This window comes from Ranitomeya variabilis, chromosome 4, assembly GCF_051348905.1.
Source record: "Ranitomeya variabilis isolate aRanVar5 chromosome 4, aRanVar5.hap1, whole genome shotgun sequence".
NCBI classification, from domain to species: Eukaryota; Metazoa; Chordata; class Amphibia; order Anura; family Dendrobatidae; genus Ranitomeya; species Ranitomeya variabilis.
The window spans coordinates 542,056,734-542,079,514 of record NC_135235.1 but is presented as its reverse complement, the minus strand read 5'-3'; the positions used below and the strand labels follow the sequence as shown (position 1 = coordinate 542,079,514).

Genomic DNA, 22,781 nt, shown 5'->3' with positions numbered 1-22,781 from the left:
AGGGTCACGGACCGGGGCCTAGCCGCCGTGACAACCCCAGAGCAGAGACTTCAGAGGCCCGGTACCGGGTACCCCTCGGCCCTGCGGCGGTGGGGGCGCTACAACTTGGCGTCACGAACAGGATCTACTTAAGCCTGAAGAATCAGGTCATGTGTGCCTTGGGACTGTGACTTGACGTGCTTGGACTGTACTTTATTGAGAGACTGTGTGCTGTGCCATTTGCCGCCAAAATCCGCCGCCATTACAGCGCTGAGGAGAGCGCGGGAGGAGAAGAGGGGCGTGAAGTGGGCGTAGGCAAGCTGGAGAGCGCGAACAGCAATGGCCGCCCAGTCTAAATATTTCTGTGTTTTGAGGACGTGTCCGTCAACAGCTGAGGTCCGCCTCCTGATCCTGTTTGGAGGGTGGAGACCATGGAGACGGGGCCGCCCACGAAAGAGACCGCGGGAAGAAGACATTGGAGAGGAGAAAAAGATGGCGACGCCGGAGGCACCGCATGGGGATGGTCGAACGCAGAGAGAGGCTGGACAGCCCGATGTGGCTCAGGATACGCCGTCACTGCGGGAGCTGACCCTTACGGAGCCAACGATGGGCCGACCCCCCCGGCCGCCGTCGGAAGAATGTATGGCCGCAGCCGAGGCCCGGCGGATCGCTGCCCGCCTGGAGGCCGATGCCCGTGTGACTGCTCGGCTGGGCCAACCCACGGAGGTCTGCTTGTCTCCAATGTCCCCTGATCCTCTCAACCCGGTCGCGGCTGACAGCGCGCCGCAGACACCGGGCCTGAAACTCATGCCTGAGGCCGAACACCTGCGGCGCATGATGGCTGCATGGCGAGCCCGACCACAACCGGTACCCCAGGTAGACTTACTCACTGTTGCGGAGCCCCCCTTGTCCCACTGGGGTGTAGTGGTCTCCTTCAACCCCCGATATGGACGCGGGGTTATCCAGGAGATCGGGGAGCCGCTACAAGTCCACGTGGACCGAGAGGAGGTGGAACCTTGCAGTGGAAGGTTTGATCGTGACCTGGAGCCGGGTGATGCCGTCACTTACACCAGGTGGAGGAGAGCAACCGGCGAAGCGGGCTGGATGGCGCGGGGCGTCCAGCGGTGCGTCGCGCTTCAGGCCGCCGCTGCAACTCCCGAAGATAAACCTCCCGCCGATAAGACAACAGAACCTGATCCTGGGGAGCAGCGAGGGACCCGGACCCACCATGCACCGTGGGGGCGTGCCGGATCCTCGGTAAAAAGAACATCCCGGCGAGGGATCCTGTCGTTGTTGGGGCGGGACCCGATCCTAGAACCGGCAGGACGACCCGTTGGTCTGGTGAGGCCCGGGAGGAAACCACCTTCCTCCCCGAAAGACGAGTAAGCATAATGCTTTAAAGATGTACATAGTTTTTTAACTGTTGGTTTGTTGTTTCCTGATTTTTGCTACTGAACCCGTCCAGGGTTAACTCTTAAGGGGATCCTTCTGTTGACCTGGGATCCCTATTGTTTTGCTTTTATTTGATTTTTCTAAAGTTTTTGCACAAGTTTCTAGAACTGCTGAAATCATGAACAGTGCATGATCCGAACTTCTTGTATATAGTTTGCACCTTATTAAAGGCGCTCCCTACTGGTTTTACTTAAAGAAGGACTCTTTGTGAAGATACCACACTGGAACCTTTGCTGAGTATGGACTGGTAGCTTGAGAAGATACGCTACCTCATAGAGACTTGGTCCCCTCTTAAAGGGGATGTTCATTTGTTGCGCTTAAACCGTGATATTGCTTTAAGACCGGAAGCAATAATGTCTTGACCAAAGAACGTGATGATAATGTTTATATGAGAGAGTTATATGTATTTAATTAGTTAATTGTGAAGAAATACTGATGATGTTCTCTGAGAAGAAAAAGGTGAAAGATAGAAGAAAGATGCAGTGGGCCCGTAGGGATAGATGCGGTGTCCAGCATGCATGATAGAGAGAAAGATAATGAGAAGGCTTAATGTTCAATAGAAAATGTTTTAATAATGCTGATAGATAGTTAGGATAGAAGGTAAACCCTGAGTCCTTATAGGAGTCATGTAGAAATGGCTCAGTGCTCTTAACCCGAAAATAATGTTATGTTCTATACTGTGTATAGTAGTTGAAAAGGCAGTAGGCCCTGGCTGAACGGGGCGGTCCTGTAACTGAAAGGAGAGGCAGTAGGTCTGGTGCCGATAGGACAGGCGGTCCTGCAGATTTAAAGAAGGAGAATGAGAAAGTTAAATTGCCTTATAATGTGATTATAGGAAGGTCTTTAGTGGATTTAGAGTGTAAGTCCTTAAAGGCAATGTTAAATTATTGTCCAACAATTTTGCACTTAGTAGAATACCCGGTTGGGTAACAGGAGTTATTTATAGCCTGTAATTTATAATGTTAACCATGTTAGTAACGTTCAAGTGTCCTTACCTCCCATAAAGGGAAGCCTGTTCAAGTATACTTATTGTTATTACACTCAACGAAACTGTATGTCTTTTTGCTAACTTGTATTGTTGTTTTCTTCCCAGTCCCGGAGTACTGTGTTTAACCAGGGGGGAGTGCAGCGCCCCAGAGTCCTGGTCGTTGCAGTACTGTGGCTCCGCCACTATGGGGAGCCATGGTGCGTCCGATGGCACTGAAGGAGTTCATCTGATCAGGTATCACAGACACCAATACATTTCACAGCTGGGCCTCCGGGGGGAGCTAAGGGTTCTATTCATTAGGCCACTCCCCACCATAGTGGGTAAACTGGGGGTCAGGCAGGAAGTTAGATCAGAAAGCTGACTGGGTTGGAACCAGGCAACACCTTGTGGCAGAGGGTGTTGTGGGGGAAGATACAGTAGGGTCTCTGTCAGGGGTGGGATCCTGACAGAGGCTTGGCAACTTGAGCGAACGTAACGGGACCGCGCCTGCTCCGGGTAGCGGCGGTGCCCAAGGAAGGACTAGAAGCGAGATAGATTGTGCTGAGTGAGAAGCGAGATCAAGCAAAAGGAGAAATACCAGTAGGGGTCGTGCTGTAAGACCGGAGCAACACCCTACTGAGGCGCATTACCGGTGGCCGGAACGCCGAGGGAGTATCATAAGATTCAGCTTCAAGCAATACTCTAAACAGCGGCAGGACAGTCAGTCTAAGGCGGGCTGTCTAACTCAAATCACCTATGCAGTCTTGGGGGGCAACTTGTGGAGAGGGGCGACTCTAGGGTCCCGGAAGATCTCCGAGCCTACCCGTCAAACGGGTGCCGTCCCAACCAGAACATCAGGGAGGGACGGAGGATTAGAAGAACATCATTTAATCGAGTTGTGAGGGAACTTAAGAAACAGACACAACAGTTGTGGGGGACTTTCCGTAAGCACAGCAGGGAAGGACCACAACACATAGCGCTAGAAGGAAGGCACCGATTTCCACCTGTGAGGAGAACTCTGGAGGTGCCATTGGACCGGCCGGACTTGCGCAGCCTGGTGAACCGTATTCCGGACTGAGGACCCAGAGATCTTCAGTAAAGAGGTAAAGAGACTGCAACCTGGTGTCCTTGTTATTTACTGCACCGCACCACTACAGCCTCACCCCCATCTACATTATCCACACCTATTGTTCCCTGTGCGCCCCACGGCAGGGTCACGGACCGGGGCCTAGCCGCCGTGACAACCCCAGAGCTGAGACTTCAGAGGCCCGGTACCGGGTACCCCTCGGCCCTGCGGCGGTGGGGGCGCTACAGAAACAGGAACAGAATGGGTGCAGCACATTACAACAGAATGGGGGCACGGGATGGGAGCAGCACGTGACAGAATGGGGCGCGGGCTGGGAGCAGCACATGACAGAATGATTGCGCACGATGGGAGCAGCACATGACAGAATGGGGGCGCACACATGACAGGATGGGGGTGTAGGATGGAAGCACATGACAGGATGGGGCGCAGGATGGGAGCACATGACAGGATGGGGCGCAGGATGGGAGCAGCACATGACAGAATGGGGGAACACACATGACAGGATGGGGGTGTAGGATGGAGCAGCATATGACAGGATGGCGGCGCAGGATGGGAGCAGCACATGACAGAATGAGGACGCAGGATGGAGCAGCATATGACAGGATGGGGGCGCAGGATGGGAGCAGCACATGACAGAATGAGGACGCAGGATGGAGCAGCATGACAGGATGGGGGCGCAGAATGGGAGCAGCACATACCAGGATGGAGACCATATACCAATATAAATGCTCGCCACCGGGGCGTAGAACGGGTTCAATAGCAAGTCACATATAAATGGACAAGAACTTCTAACAAACACCTACACAGGCCTATAGGCTTTTTAGCAGCTTACATACAGACCAGTATATTCAATAGGAATTTATTCTAAAAATGCATAATTTCCAGTTTATAAATAAAGGGCATCACTACTATAGACACTAGCAAAGCTTTGAAAACTTTCCTTGCAGTACAGTCATCTTTCTGCCTTTGCATGCCGCATCTCCAAGACTTCTGGCCGTGTCCAGGCTTTGAAGGTCACAGTACGTCATAAAGATGCGACTATGCCGTTGCAACCTTATAATGCTCCGTACCCTCCGAGGCCTTGACGTGGCTATAAGTGCCAATCTATAGTGTCTTCTGTGGCCAAGAGATGCAGAGTGCCCAATGACAGAAAAGGACCATATTGCGGGCTTCGAGCAGAGGGGTGGCCGGAGCAATCAGCAGTGGGGTAAATATTAGTTTTTTCTCTCTTTACTGTTCCAACTTAAATACATACAGTATTTGGGTTAGGAACAAAGCTACAGAAAATATCTAGTTTGTAACCTATATATATATCTGCATGGCAACCAAAATTGGCAACCATCTCCTCTGTACAGTTCCCTCTTCAGGCCAACCCATTGATTTGCTATTGGAATCACCTCTTGGCCACAGCTTTGATCTTCTTCTCATTAAACTATTCTTTTTATCATTTATAGGTATGCTTAGGGTCTTTGTCAAGCTTAAAGATTGAATTCCTCTTCATCTGTAGCTTTTTAGCAGAGGCCTAAAGTTTTCTTTGCAAAATTGACTGACATTTGGAACTGTTCAAAATGTCTTCTACCTTGCCAAAAAAACAATCCTAAAGCATAATACTGCCTCGGCCATGCTTCACTGTGGGCATTGTGTTCTTTTGATAATGCGTGTGTTAGCTTTGCACCAACATACCTTTTGGAATTATTGCCCAAAAGTTCAACCTCAATCTCATCCCACGATTTCCCACACGTTTTTGGTAAACTTAATGCAGATTTTGGCAAAACATAGCTGGGGCTGTGTTGCTGCCTCAATTTCTAAATGAGTAAATTTTTTTCAAATTAAATGAAAAAATGTCCAATGCTCAGAATCTGACATGTATTTTATATAGTGAATAAAATATGGCTATAAGAGATTTCCAAAACATTGCATTTTTATTTTCTCTACAGTTTACATAGCATCACAACTTCATGTACAGAGTGCAAGAGCTATAAGGACGGCTTCAGTTTTCTTCATTTGGATTTTGTCTGTTATGCATTATTTGCTGCTATATCCCAGTTTTTACAGGGCAAGTGTTTCCAGAACAAGATCAAAATACCTTTCATAACTGGAGCAGAGAGCCACAGTGAACCATTCTCGTCAGATTCTGGAGGAGGAGGAGGAAAGTCACTGCATGGCAAAGAACAGGGGTCAGGGAAGTTGGGACCTGGAAAATAAAGGAAGTGAAAGTCAAAAATAAGATATCGGTGGGAAAATATAGAAATATAGAAAGTTTAAGTGAAAGTAATGTAGCAACAAGCAAAAGTCTTTAAATTCTTTGTGTTTAGAACATTTCTGGCAATGGTGTATTTTCCTGTACTGTAATCAGATGCATAACTATAATCAGAGATGGAGGATTATGAACAGAAAGTATACCCAAGAGCTAGGCTGCTGTCAGTCACCATCATTACTTCATTTTCTATGGCAGAATGATTTGATGACAATATGGGACTGAAGCCTAGGCCGGGATCACACATGGGAGAAACACGGCCGAGTCTCCCATGTTAATACCTGACACTGCCGCCGGCACTCGGGAGCGGAGCATGCGGCTCCATGTATTGCTATGCGGCCACACGCTCCGCTCCAGGGTTGTCCAAGCATATAATATTGATAATCTATCCTCAGAGTAGGTCATCAGTATAAGATCAGTGGAGGTCTGATATCTGGCACTACCACCGATTAGCGGTTATTTGCACTTGTGGCAACTGGATATAAACACTGAAAAGAACTGAACAGCACAGCTCCGTTCAATATGTAGTGGCTGCTGCTGGGAGCTGCAGATTAGCTCCTATCCTTTTATATTGGTGCTGATCTTAACTACACATTAAGCTGGTTTCACACATCCTGATATTTCCGGTACCGGAAAACATGGTACCGGAGATATCCATGTCTGTGTGTGTAGTACACGTGTGGCAACCTTGTGCCACCAGTATGCTGCATCAGTACCACACGGATGGCCGCCGGGGAAGAAGCGCTACAGTAAGCGCTGTTCCCCTGCATGTGGTGCTGAAGCTGGCTGTCATCCCTTCTCCCCGGCTCGGCCGGCGAGCAGGGGAGACTGAATGAAAGAAAAAAACCGACGTGGGGTCCCCCCTATATTTTTCAACTAACCCGGCAAAACTCACAGGTGCGGGCTGCTATTCTCAGACTGGTAAGGGGGATATTGCCGCCCCAGCCTAAAAACAGCAGCCCGCAGATGCTATTAGATGCCCCAATTCTGGAGCTTTGCCCGGTTCTTCCCACTTGCCCTGTAGTGGTGGCAAGTGGGGTAATGAGGGGTTATGTCACCTTCCTATTGTAAGGTGACATTAAGCCGACTTAGTAATGGAGAGGTGTCAATAAGACACATCTCCATTTCTAATCCTATAGTTTGTAAAGGGTTAATAAAACACCACACATGCAGAATAAAGTCTTTTAATGAAAAAATACACAACCATGTTTCCCATCTTTATTAGTCTGCCATTCCAAGCGAAGCCCTCGATCTCCTGTAAAAATGTAAAAATAAAAAAACAACAATATACCCATACCTGTCCGGCATACAGTCAGTCCCACGCAGTAATCCATATTTAGGGGAATGTACAGTTTACAACCGGGAGCAGTGCTAATGAGACCGATCCCGGCTGTAAACTACTGGGGAATGAATGAGAAGCACCGAGCGTAGACTGAGTGATGTCTTCGCTAGTTACTGAGCCTGTGCCCGCAGCGTCTCATTCATTTCCCAGTAGTTTACAACCGGGAGCAGTCGTGTTAGCTACTTGCGGTGGATACCGCGTAGCTGCACCAGTCATCTGCACACCTTTTTCCTTTCCTTCAACTGCTGGACTGCCACATCATTTAGTGTTTTCCTCAACACTCTCCAGTTGATGCAAACTAACTGTATTGGGGCCCATTATATGGTTCACATCACCTCAGCTATATATCTAGCACACTGATGAAGGTCCATGCAGACCAAAACGTTTGTGACTACTGTATGTACATTAAATATTCCCCTTTGCATCACATTTCTGGAGTGTGCCAATTATAAATGATTTCACGTATTAAGGTTTGGGAACCTATATTTGTGCACCTCCCTAGCAGGCTGTGCTGAAACATTTTCTATACTATACATCCGCTGTCACACACAGGAGGACTGTCTTAGATTTGGAAAATAAGCAGTCAGCCAGCCCCCTTCATATACTGATGGTGTGCTAACATACACAACGCCAGGCGCGGGCTGGGCCGGGTGGCAGAGGGGCGTGTGCCCCCCGGGCCGGTCACTTAGCAGCGATTCGGGCTGCTGGTGGCCGGCGCTGTTCTCTATGTCCGGCCAGCTGCATCATCACACTCACAGTGGAGCTGACACGCCCCCTCCTGCTCCCTGTGTGCGGCCTCCTGAAGAGGGAACATGGCTGCATCTACCTGCAGGAGAGGATCTAGTGGATGACTCAGACATCAGGGGGAGCTTCAGCTCTGTGTGCGCCGTGCGGTGAGGAGATGGACGCTGCTGCTCACCTCCCGGTGATAAGTCCAGGGCCGGTCCCTATAGTATTAGCGGGCGCTCTGCTGATGCTCACAGATTTATTGCAGGAGTCTGAACTTTCAGGGTCACCCTGTCAGTGCCAGGTCATCGGCTCCAGGAAAGTTCAGTCTCCTGCAATAAATCTCCCTATACTGAGAGTGAGCAGAGACTGTCTGCAGAATCCAGCACTGGAGTGATCACGCCTGAACCTGGTGACTGGACATCACATGCTGTATACATGGCCCTGTATATATACAGTGCATGTATGTCCAGGGCCAGGTGCAGGATTGATCCATCCAGTGTATATAATGTTGTGTATCTGTGCCCATAGTATACAACTATCAAGGGCCTGGGGCCTGGAGCACTCTGAGCTACAAAATGGGTCGCCCGCCCCTCAAATCCTCTGCACAGGCCTTTGTGCGCACTCTCTCGGTGCCCACGCTGACCAAGGCCATGGCAGCCCTCATTCATGCTTGCGTATGTAGCTGCGGCCTTTGTCAGTGAGGGAAAACAGGAAAGCGCACGCACCTGGACCTGTGCAGAAGATTGAAAAGGCCGCCACTGCGTGCACAGACGCCCGAGCCTCACTGTGTCTGACGCTAGCCAGGACCAGTGTAAGAGAACAGCGCTCTCCTCACCAATCCCCGGCCGGCATCCGATCCATTATATAGGTGATACTGCAGCTGATGTGTATATACGTTATATAAGTGATACTGCTGTATATATATACTGGAACTATACACTGCAATCATAGTATCACCTATATATTGTATATGCAGCATTTGCAGTTTGACCTGTCTAATGTATATTGACTGTTGTATATACAGTATAAGTGATACTGCCATTATATACCGCAGTAGCAGTATCACCCATATAATGTATGTACAGCAGTCTATATACATTACATAGGTGAAACTGCGACTACGGTATGTACGTTATATAGGTTATACCACTGTAATATACTGCGACCGCTGTGTATAGCCCATATAGGCCAGCCGCAGTGTGTGTGTATGCATATATACACACAGACACACACACACACACACTCTCTGTAGCTGCCCTATATGGGCTATACACAGCGGACGCAGTATATTACAGTGGTATAACCTATATAATGTACATACCATAGTCGCAGTTTCACCTATGTAATGTGTGTGTGAGTGTATGAGTGTGTGTCTATGTATGTGTGTGTGTGTATATTATACCCATACATACACAGACACACACCACTCTGATTAATCGTGAAAAAAGTGCGGACTCTTTATTGGCCCATATGGCAATGTTTCGGATCAATAACAGAGCATTTCTCTGATATGGAACTGAAATGTTGCCACATGGGCCAATAAAGCGTACACTGCTTTAAGGGATTGTCTCCCACTAGGACAACCTCTTCTTAAACTAAAGCCTATACTCACCTCCTTTGCCAGCGCCGTTCCCACAGTGGCTGTGATGTGTTGTGACACGTGATGCCCGGCGCCAATCAGCGCTGGTGTCACTGTCTCTGCCTTCAGACAAACTGAACATGAAGAGGAAGTCCAGGATGAGCTGCTTGATCCTGGACGCTGGCACGGGAGGCAAGTGTAGGCTTTATAATTTTATCAGGGCCAAACATTTAGGGGTTGTCCTAGTAGCGGACAACCCCTTAAAGATTTGGTGCTGCTCAGTTATGATATATATATATTGCCTGCGTGGTGTAAATGTAAGTATCTGTATATATACACTGTATATATACACTCCTGTCCTGTGTATATATACACTGCACAGTACCACTCCTCCTGTCCTGTGTATATATACACTGCACAGTACCACTCCTCCTGTCCTGTGTATGTGTGTGTGTATATATATATATATATATATATATATATATATATATATATATGGAAATAAATCCAAAAAAGATAACCTAATGTCTTTAAGTAAAAATGCTTTATTAAAGTGCAATATATATATATATATATATATATATATATATATATATATATATATATATATATTAGACTGTGGCCCGATTCTAATGCATCGGGTATTCTAGAATAGAATATGCATATCCCCGTAGTATATGGACAATGATGATTCCAGAATTAGCGGCAGACTGTGTCCGTCGCTGATTGGTCGAGGCAACCTTTATAACATCATCGTCGCCATGGCAACCATTATGACATCATCGTCGATACTGTGCCCGTCGCTGATTGGTGGAGGCCTCGACCAATCAGAGACACGGGATTTCCATTATGACATCATCGTCGCCATGCTGTACACGTCGCTGATTGGTCGAGGCCTGGCGGCCTCGACCAATCAGACGCGGGATTTCCAGGACAGACAGACAGAAAGACAGACAGACGGAAAAACCCTTAGACAATTACCGTATATACTCGAGTATAAGCCGACCCGAGTATAAGCCGACCCCCCTAATTTTGCCACGAAAAACTGGGAAAACTTATTGACTCGAGTATAAGCCTAGGGTGGAAAATGCAGCAGGTACCGGTGAATTTCAAAATTAGAAATAGATACTCCATACCATTCATTATGGCCCCATAGATGCTCCACATAAAGCTGTGCCATATATAATGCTCTGCACCGTTGCCCCATAGCTGTGCCATATATAATGCTCTGCACCATTGCCCCATAGCTGTGCCATATAGTACTCTGCACCGTTGCCCCATAGCTCTGCCATATAGTGCTCTGCACCATTGCCCCATAGATGCTCCACATAAATCTGTGCTGCTGCTGCTGCAATTAAAAAAAAAAAAACACATACCTGTCTTGCTTGCAGCTCCTCGGCGCCATCTTCCTGGCGTCTCTCCGCACTGACTGATCAGGCAGAGGGCGGCGCGCACACTATATGCGTCATCGCGCCCTCTGACCTGCACAGTCAGTGCAGAGAGATGCCGGAAAGATGGCGCGACGCCCGGCGTGTGGAACGAGGACAGGTGAATATGCGATACTTACCTGCTCCCGGCGTCCTGCTCCTTCCCCCTGCCTGTCTTCGGTGCCGCAGCCTCTTCCTCTATCAGCGGTCACCGGCACCGCTTCATTAGAGAAATGAATAGGCGGCTCCACCCCTATGGGAGGTGGAGCAGCCTATTCATTTCTCTAATGAGCGGTCCCACGTGACCGCTCAGGGGAAGAGGCTGCGGCACCCGGAGACCATGGGACGGGCAGGGAGAGCGCCAGGAGCCCCGGAAGCAGGTAAGTATATGACAGTGCTCACCCGCCGACCCCACCACCGATCATGACTCGAGTATAAGCCGAGAGGGCACTTTCAGCCCAAAAATTTGGGCTGAAAATCTCGGCTTATACTCGAGTGTATATACGGTGTGTGTATATATATATATATATATATATATATATATATATATATATATATAGCACAGTACCACTTCTCCTGTCCTGTATATATACACTGCAAAGTACCACTGCTCCTGTCCTGTATATATACACTGTACAGTACCACTCCTCCTGTCCTGTAAATATACACTGTACAGTACCACTTCTCCTGTCCTGTATATATACACTGTACAGTACCACTCCTCCTGTCCTGTATATATACACTGTACAGTACCACTCCTCCTGTCCTGTGTATATACTGTACAGTACCACTGCTCCTGTCCTGTATATATACACTGTACAGTACCACTTCTCCTGTCCTGTATATATACACTGTACAGTACCACTCCTCCTGTCCTGTATATATACACTGTACAGTACCACTTCTCCTGTCCTGTGTATATACACTGTACAGTACCACTTCTCCTGTCCTGTATATATACACTGTACAGTACCACTTCTCCTGTCCTGTGTATATACACTGTACAGTACCACTTCTCCTGTCCTGTATATATACACTGTACAGTACCACTCCTCCTGTCCTGTATATATACACTGTACAGTACCACTTCTCCTGTCCTGTGTATATACACTGTACAGTACCACTCCTCCTGTCCTGTATATATAGACTGCACAGTACCACTCCTCCTGTCCTGTATATATACACTGCACAGTACCACTCCTCCTGTCCTGTATATATACACTGCACAGTACCACTCCTCCTGTCCTGTATATATACACTGTACAGTACCACTCCTCCTGTCCTGTATATATACACTGCACAGTACCACTCCTCCTGTCCTGTATATATACACTGCACAGTACCACTCCTCCTGTCCTGTATATATACACTGTACAGTACCACTCCTCCTGTCCTGTATATATACACTGTACAGTACCACTGCTCCTGTCCTGTGTATATACACTGTACAGTACCACTGCTCCTGTCCTGTTCTTGGAGAGGCGACATTGGTCTTTGGGAGGGTTAATATTGGTTTATATTGGAAAACCCATTTAAATGGATTATGCCAAGTAATCCCCATTCCCGAGAGCTTTGTAGTCGCTGGAGTCTGACCGCTGGGACCCCCATGATCTCGAGAACAGGCGCTCTATAGAGGTGGTCGATCATGCGCACTGCTGCGGCATTTACACGTGGCTCTTCAACTAACGCCTTTAAGAGGACTGTTGAAGGGCACAACACAATAAAGCAAAATCCACTGATCGGGTGTGGGGGGAGTTTTATAGTTTGTGGGGTTTGTGTTTCAGGGCTGCTTTTTAGTCCCAGTCCGGCCCTGGACAGCTCTGCAGGGAGGCTGCCACACTTTGTACTGGTTTTACTCCCTGCATATTGTGGGGCAGCTGAAGGGTTCAGGTAGCAGTATCATCACCCTGTGTTGTTCTGTAGCCCACATCCCCACACTGACTATATACAGTGGGCAACTAAGGTGTAGACAGCAGTTCCTTATGAATAGTAGGGTCAGTGGGTAAATGTGTCTACCTGTTTTACAATGTTATGGCCCAAATGTGAGCTGAGGTAAAACATTGCCAGAAGCTAAGAGGGATCAAGCTTTCTTCTTTCTAACCTCTGACATGTCCATACACGGGCACTACACATCCATGTGTGTGGCAGTAGTTCTTTTAATAGGCTTATCACACCTGTCTGCCATACTTCCTTGAGGCGGGACGGGAATCATAGTTGACGTGTTCTAGTATTGAACTCCCATTTGCCAGCTCTGGAAATGCACAATTTATGGTTGGAGAATTGGCAATATTACTTGTCAGGATGTGACTTTCCCCACCAGGGTTTAGAGGGGCACACTTCCATTTATAAGGGGTCATCCCTGTTAGGCTGGGTTTACAGGAGCGTATTACCATAGACACATGAGGGTGTGAGTTCGGATTGGGATACCCTCCACAAGGCTGGAGGTTGTGGTCTGTATATAGACCGTGTACTTCACTCTTGTGAATCCAGCCTACAACTAATTCCATAATGGTGCAGGTATTACTAACGCAGATGTCGTTTGCGTGTGTCACCATTTCTAATTCACCTATATATTTTGGCATGGGGGGGACCCCATTTGAAGTTTGCATCGGGGCCCATAACTTTGTAGTTATGCCACTGCTCTGTAGTAAAGGTACCTTCACATTAAGCAACGCTGCAGCGATAGCGACAACGATGCCGATCGCTGCAGCGTCGCTGTTTGGTCGCTGGAGAGCTGTCACACAGACCGCTCTCCAGCGACCAACGATGCTGAGGTCCCCGGGTAACCAGGGTAAACATCGGGTTGCTAAGCGCAGGGCTGCGCTTAGTAACTTGATGTTTACCCTGGTTACCAGTGTAAAATGTAAAAAAAACAAACAGTACATACTCACCTTCGCGTCCCCCAGCGTCTGCTTCCCTGCACTGTGTGAGTGCCGGCCCTAACAGCAGAGCTGTGACGTCACCGCTGTGCTGTACTTTCACTTTACGGCCGGCGCTCACTCAGTCAGTGGCAGTGCAGGAAGCGGACGCCGGGGGACGCGAAGGTGAGTATGTAGTGTTTGTTTTTTTTACATTTTACACTGGTAACCAGGGTAAACATCGGGTTACTAAGCGCGGCCCTGCGCTTAGCAACCCGATGTTTACCCTGGTTACCAGTGTAAAACATCGCTGGCATCGTTGCTTTTGGTGTCAAACACGACGATACACGCCGGTCTGACGACCAAATAAAGTTCTGAACTTTCAGCAACGACCAGCGATATCACAGCAGGATCCTGATCGCTGCTGCCTGTCAAACTCAACGATATCGCTAGCCAGGACGCTGCAACATCACGGATCGCTAGCGATATCGTTTAGTGTGAAGGTACCTTAAGCTCGGTTCTGCACCCATATCTCTGTAGGAAGCTCGGTTCTGCTCCAATATCTCCAGAGTAAACTCTGTTCTGTTCCCGTATCTACATACCAGCCTGTTTTTAAAGCCTGTTATCTCTACTTCTTCAATGCAATGGCCAGATGTAAGCAGGGAAAAGGAGGGACACCGCGACTCGAGGGCCACTACCTTGTGATTGCCCCCCAGGCTGAAAAGTGCCAGCCAGCCCCTGCACAACGCTGTCCTGTATTGAGCACAAGCCAGATGTGAATTTGCCAGGATCTTTGCCTACAACGGCTATCTTCACATCAGAGCACCTTAAAAACCTGAACTACTGTATATTAATAACTTTTGTAACTTGCTTTTTAAAGCTTATTTAAAATGAAACTGAACTTTTAAATCCTGATATTTTATGGCCTCTTAAAATTCATGTTGATCGGTGAGGGTGCGAGTCCTGAAAATCCTACAATTTGCTCAAACTGTAGGGTAAAAGCACAAAGCTGATGCATGAGTCTGTGCACAGTGCTGTATGATACATTAACTAAACTAAAAATTTACTGTATCGTACACCACTGTGTGCAGGCCTTGTATGGAGCATGCACAGCTCCTGAGCATGTTGGCTCAGGGGTTAACACTGTGGCCTTGCAGCACTGGGGTCATAGATTCAAATCCCACCAAGGACAACATCTGCAAGGAGTTTTATGTTCTCCCTGTGTTTGCATGGGTTTTCTCCCACACTCCAAAGACAGTGTTCGGAAACATAGATAGTGAGCCCCAATGGGGACAGTGATGACAGTGTCTGTAAAGTGCTGCGGAATAAGATAGCGCTATATCAGTGAGTAAAATTAAGGACAAAACTAGGTTGGATTTTTAAATAATAATAATTTTTTAATAAGTAGCGGAACTTTAGCCTATAGAACAGTTACAGGAATGAAAAAACCTGAGTGCACCCTCTTTGAATTATATGGGTTTACTCATCAAGACATAATAAAAAACATTTGGTCCTTAGAAAAAGGTTTGTAAAGTAGCTAAATATAACTTGAGATGAACAACAAAACATGACAAATTACCCATGTCATTTTATTTATTTACCAAAATCTAGGTCAAAATGCTAAAATATTGTGTAATAAAGTAAGTACACCCTTTACACTACTTTCTTAGGAATAGAGAGATAAAGTGGCAACTAGGTTCTGCAAATCAGACGACCTTTAATAATTACAATTATCATTGTTCATCAGCAAGTGTGACCACATCTATAAAAGCAGAAGTTTTGTCAGTTTGCTGGTCTGGAATATTCGGGTGTGCATTACTGCACTGTCAAGGAGGAGAGCCATCAGCTATCATTCTGGTTATAGGACAATCTAACATATAAAGCTGAATGTGTGTATGTGTGTGTGTATGTGTGTATGTATGTCCGGGATTGGCATCTGAACCGTCGCAGCTACAGCCACAAAATTTTGCACAGTCACAGGTCTGGACCCCGAGAGCGTCATAGGCTATGTTGTGAGGTGAAATTTTAACCCCGCGCTTTCCAATTCACCAAACAATTTTGCCCCTATCTACATAATGGGGAAAAAGTGAAAGGAAAAGTGTTGGAGGTGTCGCAGCTACAGGCACAAAATTTTGCACAGTCACACGTCTGGACCCCGAGAGCGTCAAAGCTATGTTGTGAGGTGAAATTTTAACCCCGCACTTTCCAATTCACCAAACAATTTTGCCCCTATCTACATAATGGGGAAAAAGTGAAAGGAAAAGTGTTGGAGGCAAATTAACAGCTGCCAGATGTGAACAAGGGGGACTTAAAGAATGAGAGCGATGGCGCCAAAGAGTATATACTGTACAGTTGCTAAGGTGGGGCCCCGACATGGGATAATCACCACACCACCACGGGGATATGAACACACACACAAAATGCGCCACACACTACCACGTGCTCGAACACATATACCACCCTCAGCGCACATTTCACCACACATACACCAACCTCGCCACATAAAAGTTGAAACACAAAAGTCGCCGCTCAAAACTCGCCACGCGCAAAACTCTCCACATGCAAAACTCGCCACACGTGCAAAACTCACTTCATGGAAAACTCACCACACGCAAAACTTGCACACGCGGAAAAATTGCCACATGCACAAAAGTTGCAACACATGCAAAAGTTGCCTCACACAAAACTTGCACATACTCAAAAGGCACCACACATAAAACTCGCCACGCGCAAAACTCGCCATGCGCAAAACTTGCTGCACACAACTTGCTACACTAACCTGTCACATGCAACTCGACACACAAAAAGTTGCTACACGTATGTCGCCACACAAAACTCATCTCACAAAAGTCGCTACATGCATGTCGCCACACGCAACTCAACACACACAACTTGACACACGAAACTCGCCCTAAAACACACACAAGTCTGGTATTATCCTTCAAAAATAAAAATCTGATTAATAAGCTGACAAACTACAAGAGCAACAAATGTACCATATAGGAATCCGGCAGCTGTCAGTCACATGGCCTGTCTATTATGTGTATGTGTGAGCTAATACATACTGCCAGGGGGTGGGCTTACTGTTGGCTGGGGATTTATCAGGCTGCCAATTTAGCTTACAAATACTGAGGTAAAAATACTGACCAAATAACGTGTGAACGAGGTCTAATACAGGAGGAGATGACATACAGATATATACTATATACAGGAGGAGATGACACACAGGTATATACTATTTACAGGGGAGATGACACACAGGTATATACTATATGCAGGAGGAGATGACACACAGATATATACTATATACAGGAGAGATGACACACAGGTATATACTATATAGAGGAGGAGATGAAATACAGGTACATACTACATACAGCAGGAGATGACATACAGGTATATACTATATACAGGAGGAGATGACACACAGGTATATACTATATACAGGAGCAGATTACCTACAGGTATATAGTATATACAGGAGGAGATGACATACAGGTATATGCTATGTATAGGAGGAGATGACATACAGGTATATACTATATACAGGAGGAGATGACACACAGATATATACTATATATAGGTGAGATGACACACAGGTATATACTATATACAGGAGGAGATTACATACAGGTATACTCTATATATAGGAGGAGATGACATACAGGTATATACTATATACAGGGGAGATGACACACAGCAGGTATATACTATATACAGGGGAGATGACATACAGGTATATACTATATACAGGAGATGACATACAGGTGTATACTATATATAAGGGAGATGACAAACATGTATATACTGAGGTGAAAATGAGAGGTGTGAGGTGAAAATGAAAAGGTGTGAGTGCAAAATGAGAGGAGTGAGGGAAAATAGTGGAGTGATCGGAAAATGACAGATGTGAGGTCGAAATGACAAGTGTTAGGGGGGAATGAGAGGAGTGAGGGGGAAAATAAGAGGAGTGAGGGGGAAAATGAGAGGTGTGAGGGAGAAAATGAGAGATGTGAGGGGGAAAATGAAAGATGTGATGGGGAAAATGAGAGGCGTGATGGGAAAATAAGAGAAGTGAGGTGCTATAACTAACCACAGATATTTACTATGCCCAGGCAACGCCGGGCTCTTCAGCTAGCTTAGATTTACAATCTCCATGCTTTTCTCATGGTCAACTTTATGTGGCCTGTTCAAGAGTTGGAACAGCCAAAAATCTGTTTGTCTTTGCACCTGAAGGAAAAACTAAGAATGTCGTTTATCAAAAGGCTCTCGAATAAGTAGTAGAAGATTACTTCACATTACTTGGCCAATTTAGTTAAATCTGTGTGGAATATCTCTGGTGTTGAAATATATGTTGTAAAATGCTTCTATTAGCTTAGTTTTTGCCTTTTAATAATGACATTTCTATCTATTTGTTTTGGTTTTTTTTTGTGCAGAATAAATTTTTAATAAATTGCACATTACCTGTCCGCACCCACACCCAGGAGGCACGGTGACACCCCACAGAGCCGGGTCATCTAAGAGACCCTATAAACAAGCTCAAGTCACCAGTCATATGGGTTTTGTCCTATACTATCCAGGGGACAGAGAGAGAGAGAGATAACATCTGTGAGGACCTTATGTGAAGCTTCTAGCAGTAAGGGACTACACCACTACAGCGCAAAGGAAGGCTTTTATTTTCCACCTGGATAAAAGGACTCTGGACTTGCCTCCAAACCGGCCGGACCCTACCTGCCCTGTGATCCAGTGCCCTGGACTGTGGCTGCTGAAGCCAACAGTAAACAAGGTAAAGAGACTGCAATACTGTGTCCTCTTTCTTCTCTACACCTCTCACCATACCACCATCTACACACTAGGAAGCCCTGGGGATATACTTCACCTCTGGGAAGTTATACCATCTAGCTGCCATAACATCACCCCAGAGGAGCCCTTAAAGCAGCATCTGTCACCCTGACCGAATACCACAGGTGACGTCACGAACAATAGACTTTATCCCTTTAAAGACCTTTCCCTTTTACATGAGCGACCCCCAGGGTCACAAACCGGGTCGCCACCATGACATCCCCCTGTGAACAACACCGGACCCAGTACTGAGTACCCCACGGCCCTGGCGGGGCGACTCATCTTTTGGCGTCATGAACTGGATGGACTGACCCAGCAAATCGGGTCATGTGCCCCTAAAAGACTGTGCCTAACTGTTTTGTGCTGAGAGACTGTGTATCGCAAAAGACTAGTATAAACCAAAAGAAAAAACAAAACAAAGATCCCTAAAATATTTTATTTTAGGGATCTTTGTTTTTTCTTTTGGTTTATACTCTTTTCTGGGATCCCGAGTTATAGTAGTTTGGTTTTTCAGTGTATCGCAAAAGACTACCAAAATTGCCGCCAAAACCGCCGCCATTACAGCGCAAGGAGAAGTGGGGGTGTTGTCGTGGGCGTAGCATGGAAGAAAGGCGCAAAAGTAAAAGCCGCCCCTCACAGATACTACTGTGTCTGAAAGATATGCCCATCAATGAAAAAGATCCGCCTCCTAGTCTGGGATGGAGGGGGAAGGAGCAGTGACCACCCAGAACAGGAAGACGCTGAGACAGACCTGGTTGGCAAGATGGCGAGCGGAGGTCACCCGGAGAAGGGAGAGAAAACCCGCAGCATCTCTAGCCAATGGGATGCGGAGGAAGCGGAGGTTCTCGGCCCGGAGGTTGAAGTATTGTGTCGTCAGCTCCGGAGCTCGTGGTATCGTGCAGCCGCTAGCATACAAGAACAGCAGCTTCGCCAGCTCCTGGATACCAAACCTGCAGAGGAGGGGGCCCACATCGGCGGCAGGTAAGATCACCAACCCTACCCCGGTCGCCGAGGAGCTCAAATGCCAGGCTGCCAGGGGGAAGGATCTACGAGCCAAAGCCTGGGTCAGGAAGGAGACCTATGAGAACAGAGGTCCATGGAGACAGGGCACAGTGGTAACATTCCGCATAAAATCCGGATGGGGCTTCATAAAGGAACCAGACTTATAACCCGAAGTCTTTGTGACCAGGCGTGATGTAAAGGCACACTTAACCCCTTTACCCCCAAGGGTGGTTTGCACGTTAATAACCGGGCCAATTTTTACAATTCTGACCACTGTCCCTTTATGAGGTTATAACTCTGGAATGCTTCAATGGATCCCAGTGATTCTGACATGGTTTTCTCGTGACATATTGTACTTCATGATAGTGATAAAATTTCTTTGATATTACCTGCGTTTATTTGTGAAAAAAATGGAAATTTGGCGAAAATTTTGAAAATTTTGCAATTTTCCAACTTTGAATTTTTATGCAATAAAATCACAGAGATATGTCACACAAAATACTTAATAAGTAACATTTCCCACATGTCTACCTTACATCAGCACAATTTTGGAACCAAATTTTTTTTTGTTAGGGAGTTATAAGGGTTAAAAGTTGACCAGCAATTTCTCATTTTTACAACACCGTTTCTTTTTAGGGACCACATCTCATTTGAAGTCATTTTGAGGGGTCTATATAATAGAAAATAACCAAGTGTGACATCATTCTAAAAACTGCACCCCTCAAGGTGCTAAAAACCACATTCAAGAAGTTTATTAACCCTTCAGGTGTTTCACAGGAATTTTTGGAATGTTTAAATAAAAATGAACATTTAACTTTTTTTCACAAAAAATTTACTTCAGCTCCAATTTGTTTTATTTTACCAAGGGTAACAGGAGAAAATGGACCCCAAAAGTTGTTGTACAATTTGTCCTGAGTACGCTGATACCCCATATGTGGGGGTAAACCACTGTTTGGGCACATGGTAGAGCTCGGAAGCGAAGGAGCGCCATTTGACTTTTCAATGCAAAATTGACTGGAATTGAGATGGGACACCATGTTGCGTCTGGAGAGCCCCTGATGTGCCTAAACATTGAAACCCCCCACAAGTGACACTGCAGCGCCCCAGAGTCCTGGTCGTTGCAGTACTGTGGCTCCGCCACTATGGGGAGCTACGGTGCGTCCGATGGCACTGAAGGAGTTCATCTGATCAGGTATCACAGACACCAATACATTTCACAGCTGGGCCTCCGGGGGGAGCTAAGGGTGCTATTCATTAGGCCACTCCCCACCATAGTGGGTAAACTGGGGGTCAGGCAGGAAGTTAGATCAGAAAGCTGACTGGATTGGACGAAGCAACACCTAGTGGCAGAGGGTGTTGTGGAGGAAGAGACAGTAGGGTCTCTGTCAGGGGTGGGATCCTGACAGAGGCTTGGCATTGAAAAGAACGTAACGTGTTATGACCCCAATGGCGAGGGTCTCAGAGATATCAGCAAGTCTGCGAAGTACAAAAATCCAGCTCATAGGGCAGTGGTAACTGGGTTGACCATATATCTACTCCTAACGCCAACACTAGAAGTAGCCGGGGAACATGCCTACGTTGGTCGCTAGATGTCTCGCGCCAGCCGGAGGACTAACTACCCCTAGAAGAGGAAAACAAAGACCTCTCTTGCCTCCAGAGAATAGACCCCAAAAGTAGGATACAAGCCCCCCACAAATAATAACGGTGAGGTAAGAGGAAATGACAAACACAGAGATGAACTAGGTTTAGCAAAGAGAGGCCCGCTTACTAATAGCAGAATGTAGTAAGATAACTTATATGGTCAACAAAAACCCTAACAAAATTCCACACTGGAGATTCAAGAACCCCCGAACCGTCTAACGGCCGGGGGGAGAACTCCAGCCTCCCTAGAGCTTCCAGCAAGGAAAGGATACAGATAATGAACAAGCTGGACAAAAATGCAAACAAAAACAAATAGCAAAAAGCAAGAAAGCGGACTTAGCTTAATCACGCAGGAACCAGGATCAGTAGACAAGAGCACTACAGATTAGCTCTGATATCAACGTTGCCAGGCATTGAACTGAAGGTCCAGGGAGCTTATATAGCAACACCCCTGACCTAACGACCCAGGTGAGCATACAAGGGATGATAGACATACCCAGAGTAAAATCACTAGTAGCCACTAGAGGGAGCCAAAAGGTAAATTCACAACAGTACCCCCCCCTTAGTGAGGGGTCACCGAACCCTCACCAAGACCACCAGGGCGATCAGGATGAGCGGCGTGAAAGGCACGAACTAAATCGGCCGCATGCACATCAGAGGCGACCACCCAGGAATTATCCTCCTGACCATAGCCCTTCCACTTGACCAGGTACTGAAGCCTCCGCCTGGAGAGACGAGAATCTAAGATCTTCTCCACCACGTACTCCAACTCGCCCTCAACCAACACCGGAGCAGGAGGCTCAGCAGAAGGAACCACAGGCACAACGTACCGCCGCAACAAGGACCTATGAAATACGTTGTGAATGGCAAACGACACCGGAAGATCCAGGCGAAAGGACACAGGATTAAGGATCTCCAATATCCTGTAAGGACCAATGAATCGAGGCTTAAATTTGGGAGAGGAGACCTTCATAGGAACAAATCGAGAAGAAAGCCATACCAAATCCCCAACGCGTAGTCGGGGACCCACACCGCGGCGGCGGTTGGCAAAACGCTGAGCCTTCTCCTGTGACAACTTCAAGTTGTCCACCACATGATTCCAGATCCGCTGCAACCTATCCACCACAGAATCCACTCCAGGACAGTCAGAAGGCTCCACATGTCCCGAGGAAAAACGAGGATGGAAACCGGAGTTGCAGAAAAATGGCGAAACCAAGGTGGCAGAACTAGCCCGATTATTAAGGGCAAATTCAGCCAACGGCAAGAAGGTCACCCAATCATCCTGATCAGAAGAGACAAAACACCTCAAATACGCCTCCAGAGTCTGATTAGTTCGTTCCGTTTGTCCGTTAGTCTGTGGATGAAAAGCGGAGGAAAACGACAAATCAATGCCCATCCTACCACAAAAGGATCGCCAGAACCTGGAAACAAACTGGGATCCTCTGTCCGACACAATATTCTCAGGAATGCCGTGCAAACGAACCACGTTCTGGAAGAACACAGGAACCAGATCAGAAGAGGAAGGCAGCTTAGGCAAAGGAACCAGATGGACCATCTTGGAGAAACGATCACATATCACCCAGATGACAGACATGCCCTTAGACACCGGAAGATCCGAAATG

General features: G+C 47.0%; 1 protein-coding gene across 2 annotated transcripts in view; it reads right to left on the bottom strand.

The window, feature by feature from the left end:
* Window positions 1-22,781, bottom strand: part of ABI3 (ABI family member 3) — a 159,808-nt gene that overhangs the window by 41,774 nt on the left and 95,253 nt on the right. For both annotated transcript variants that reach the window (XM_077252491.1, XM_077252492.1), the window contains exon 8: window positions 5,572-5,679. In XM_077252491.1, coding sequence (XP_077108606.1) covers window positions 5,572-5,679 — 108 coding nt within the window. The remainder of the gene's footprint in view (window positions 1-5,571; window positions 5,680-22,781) is intronic.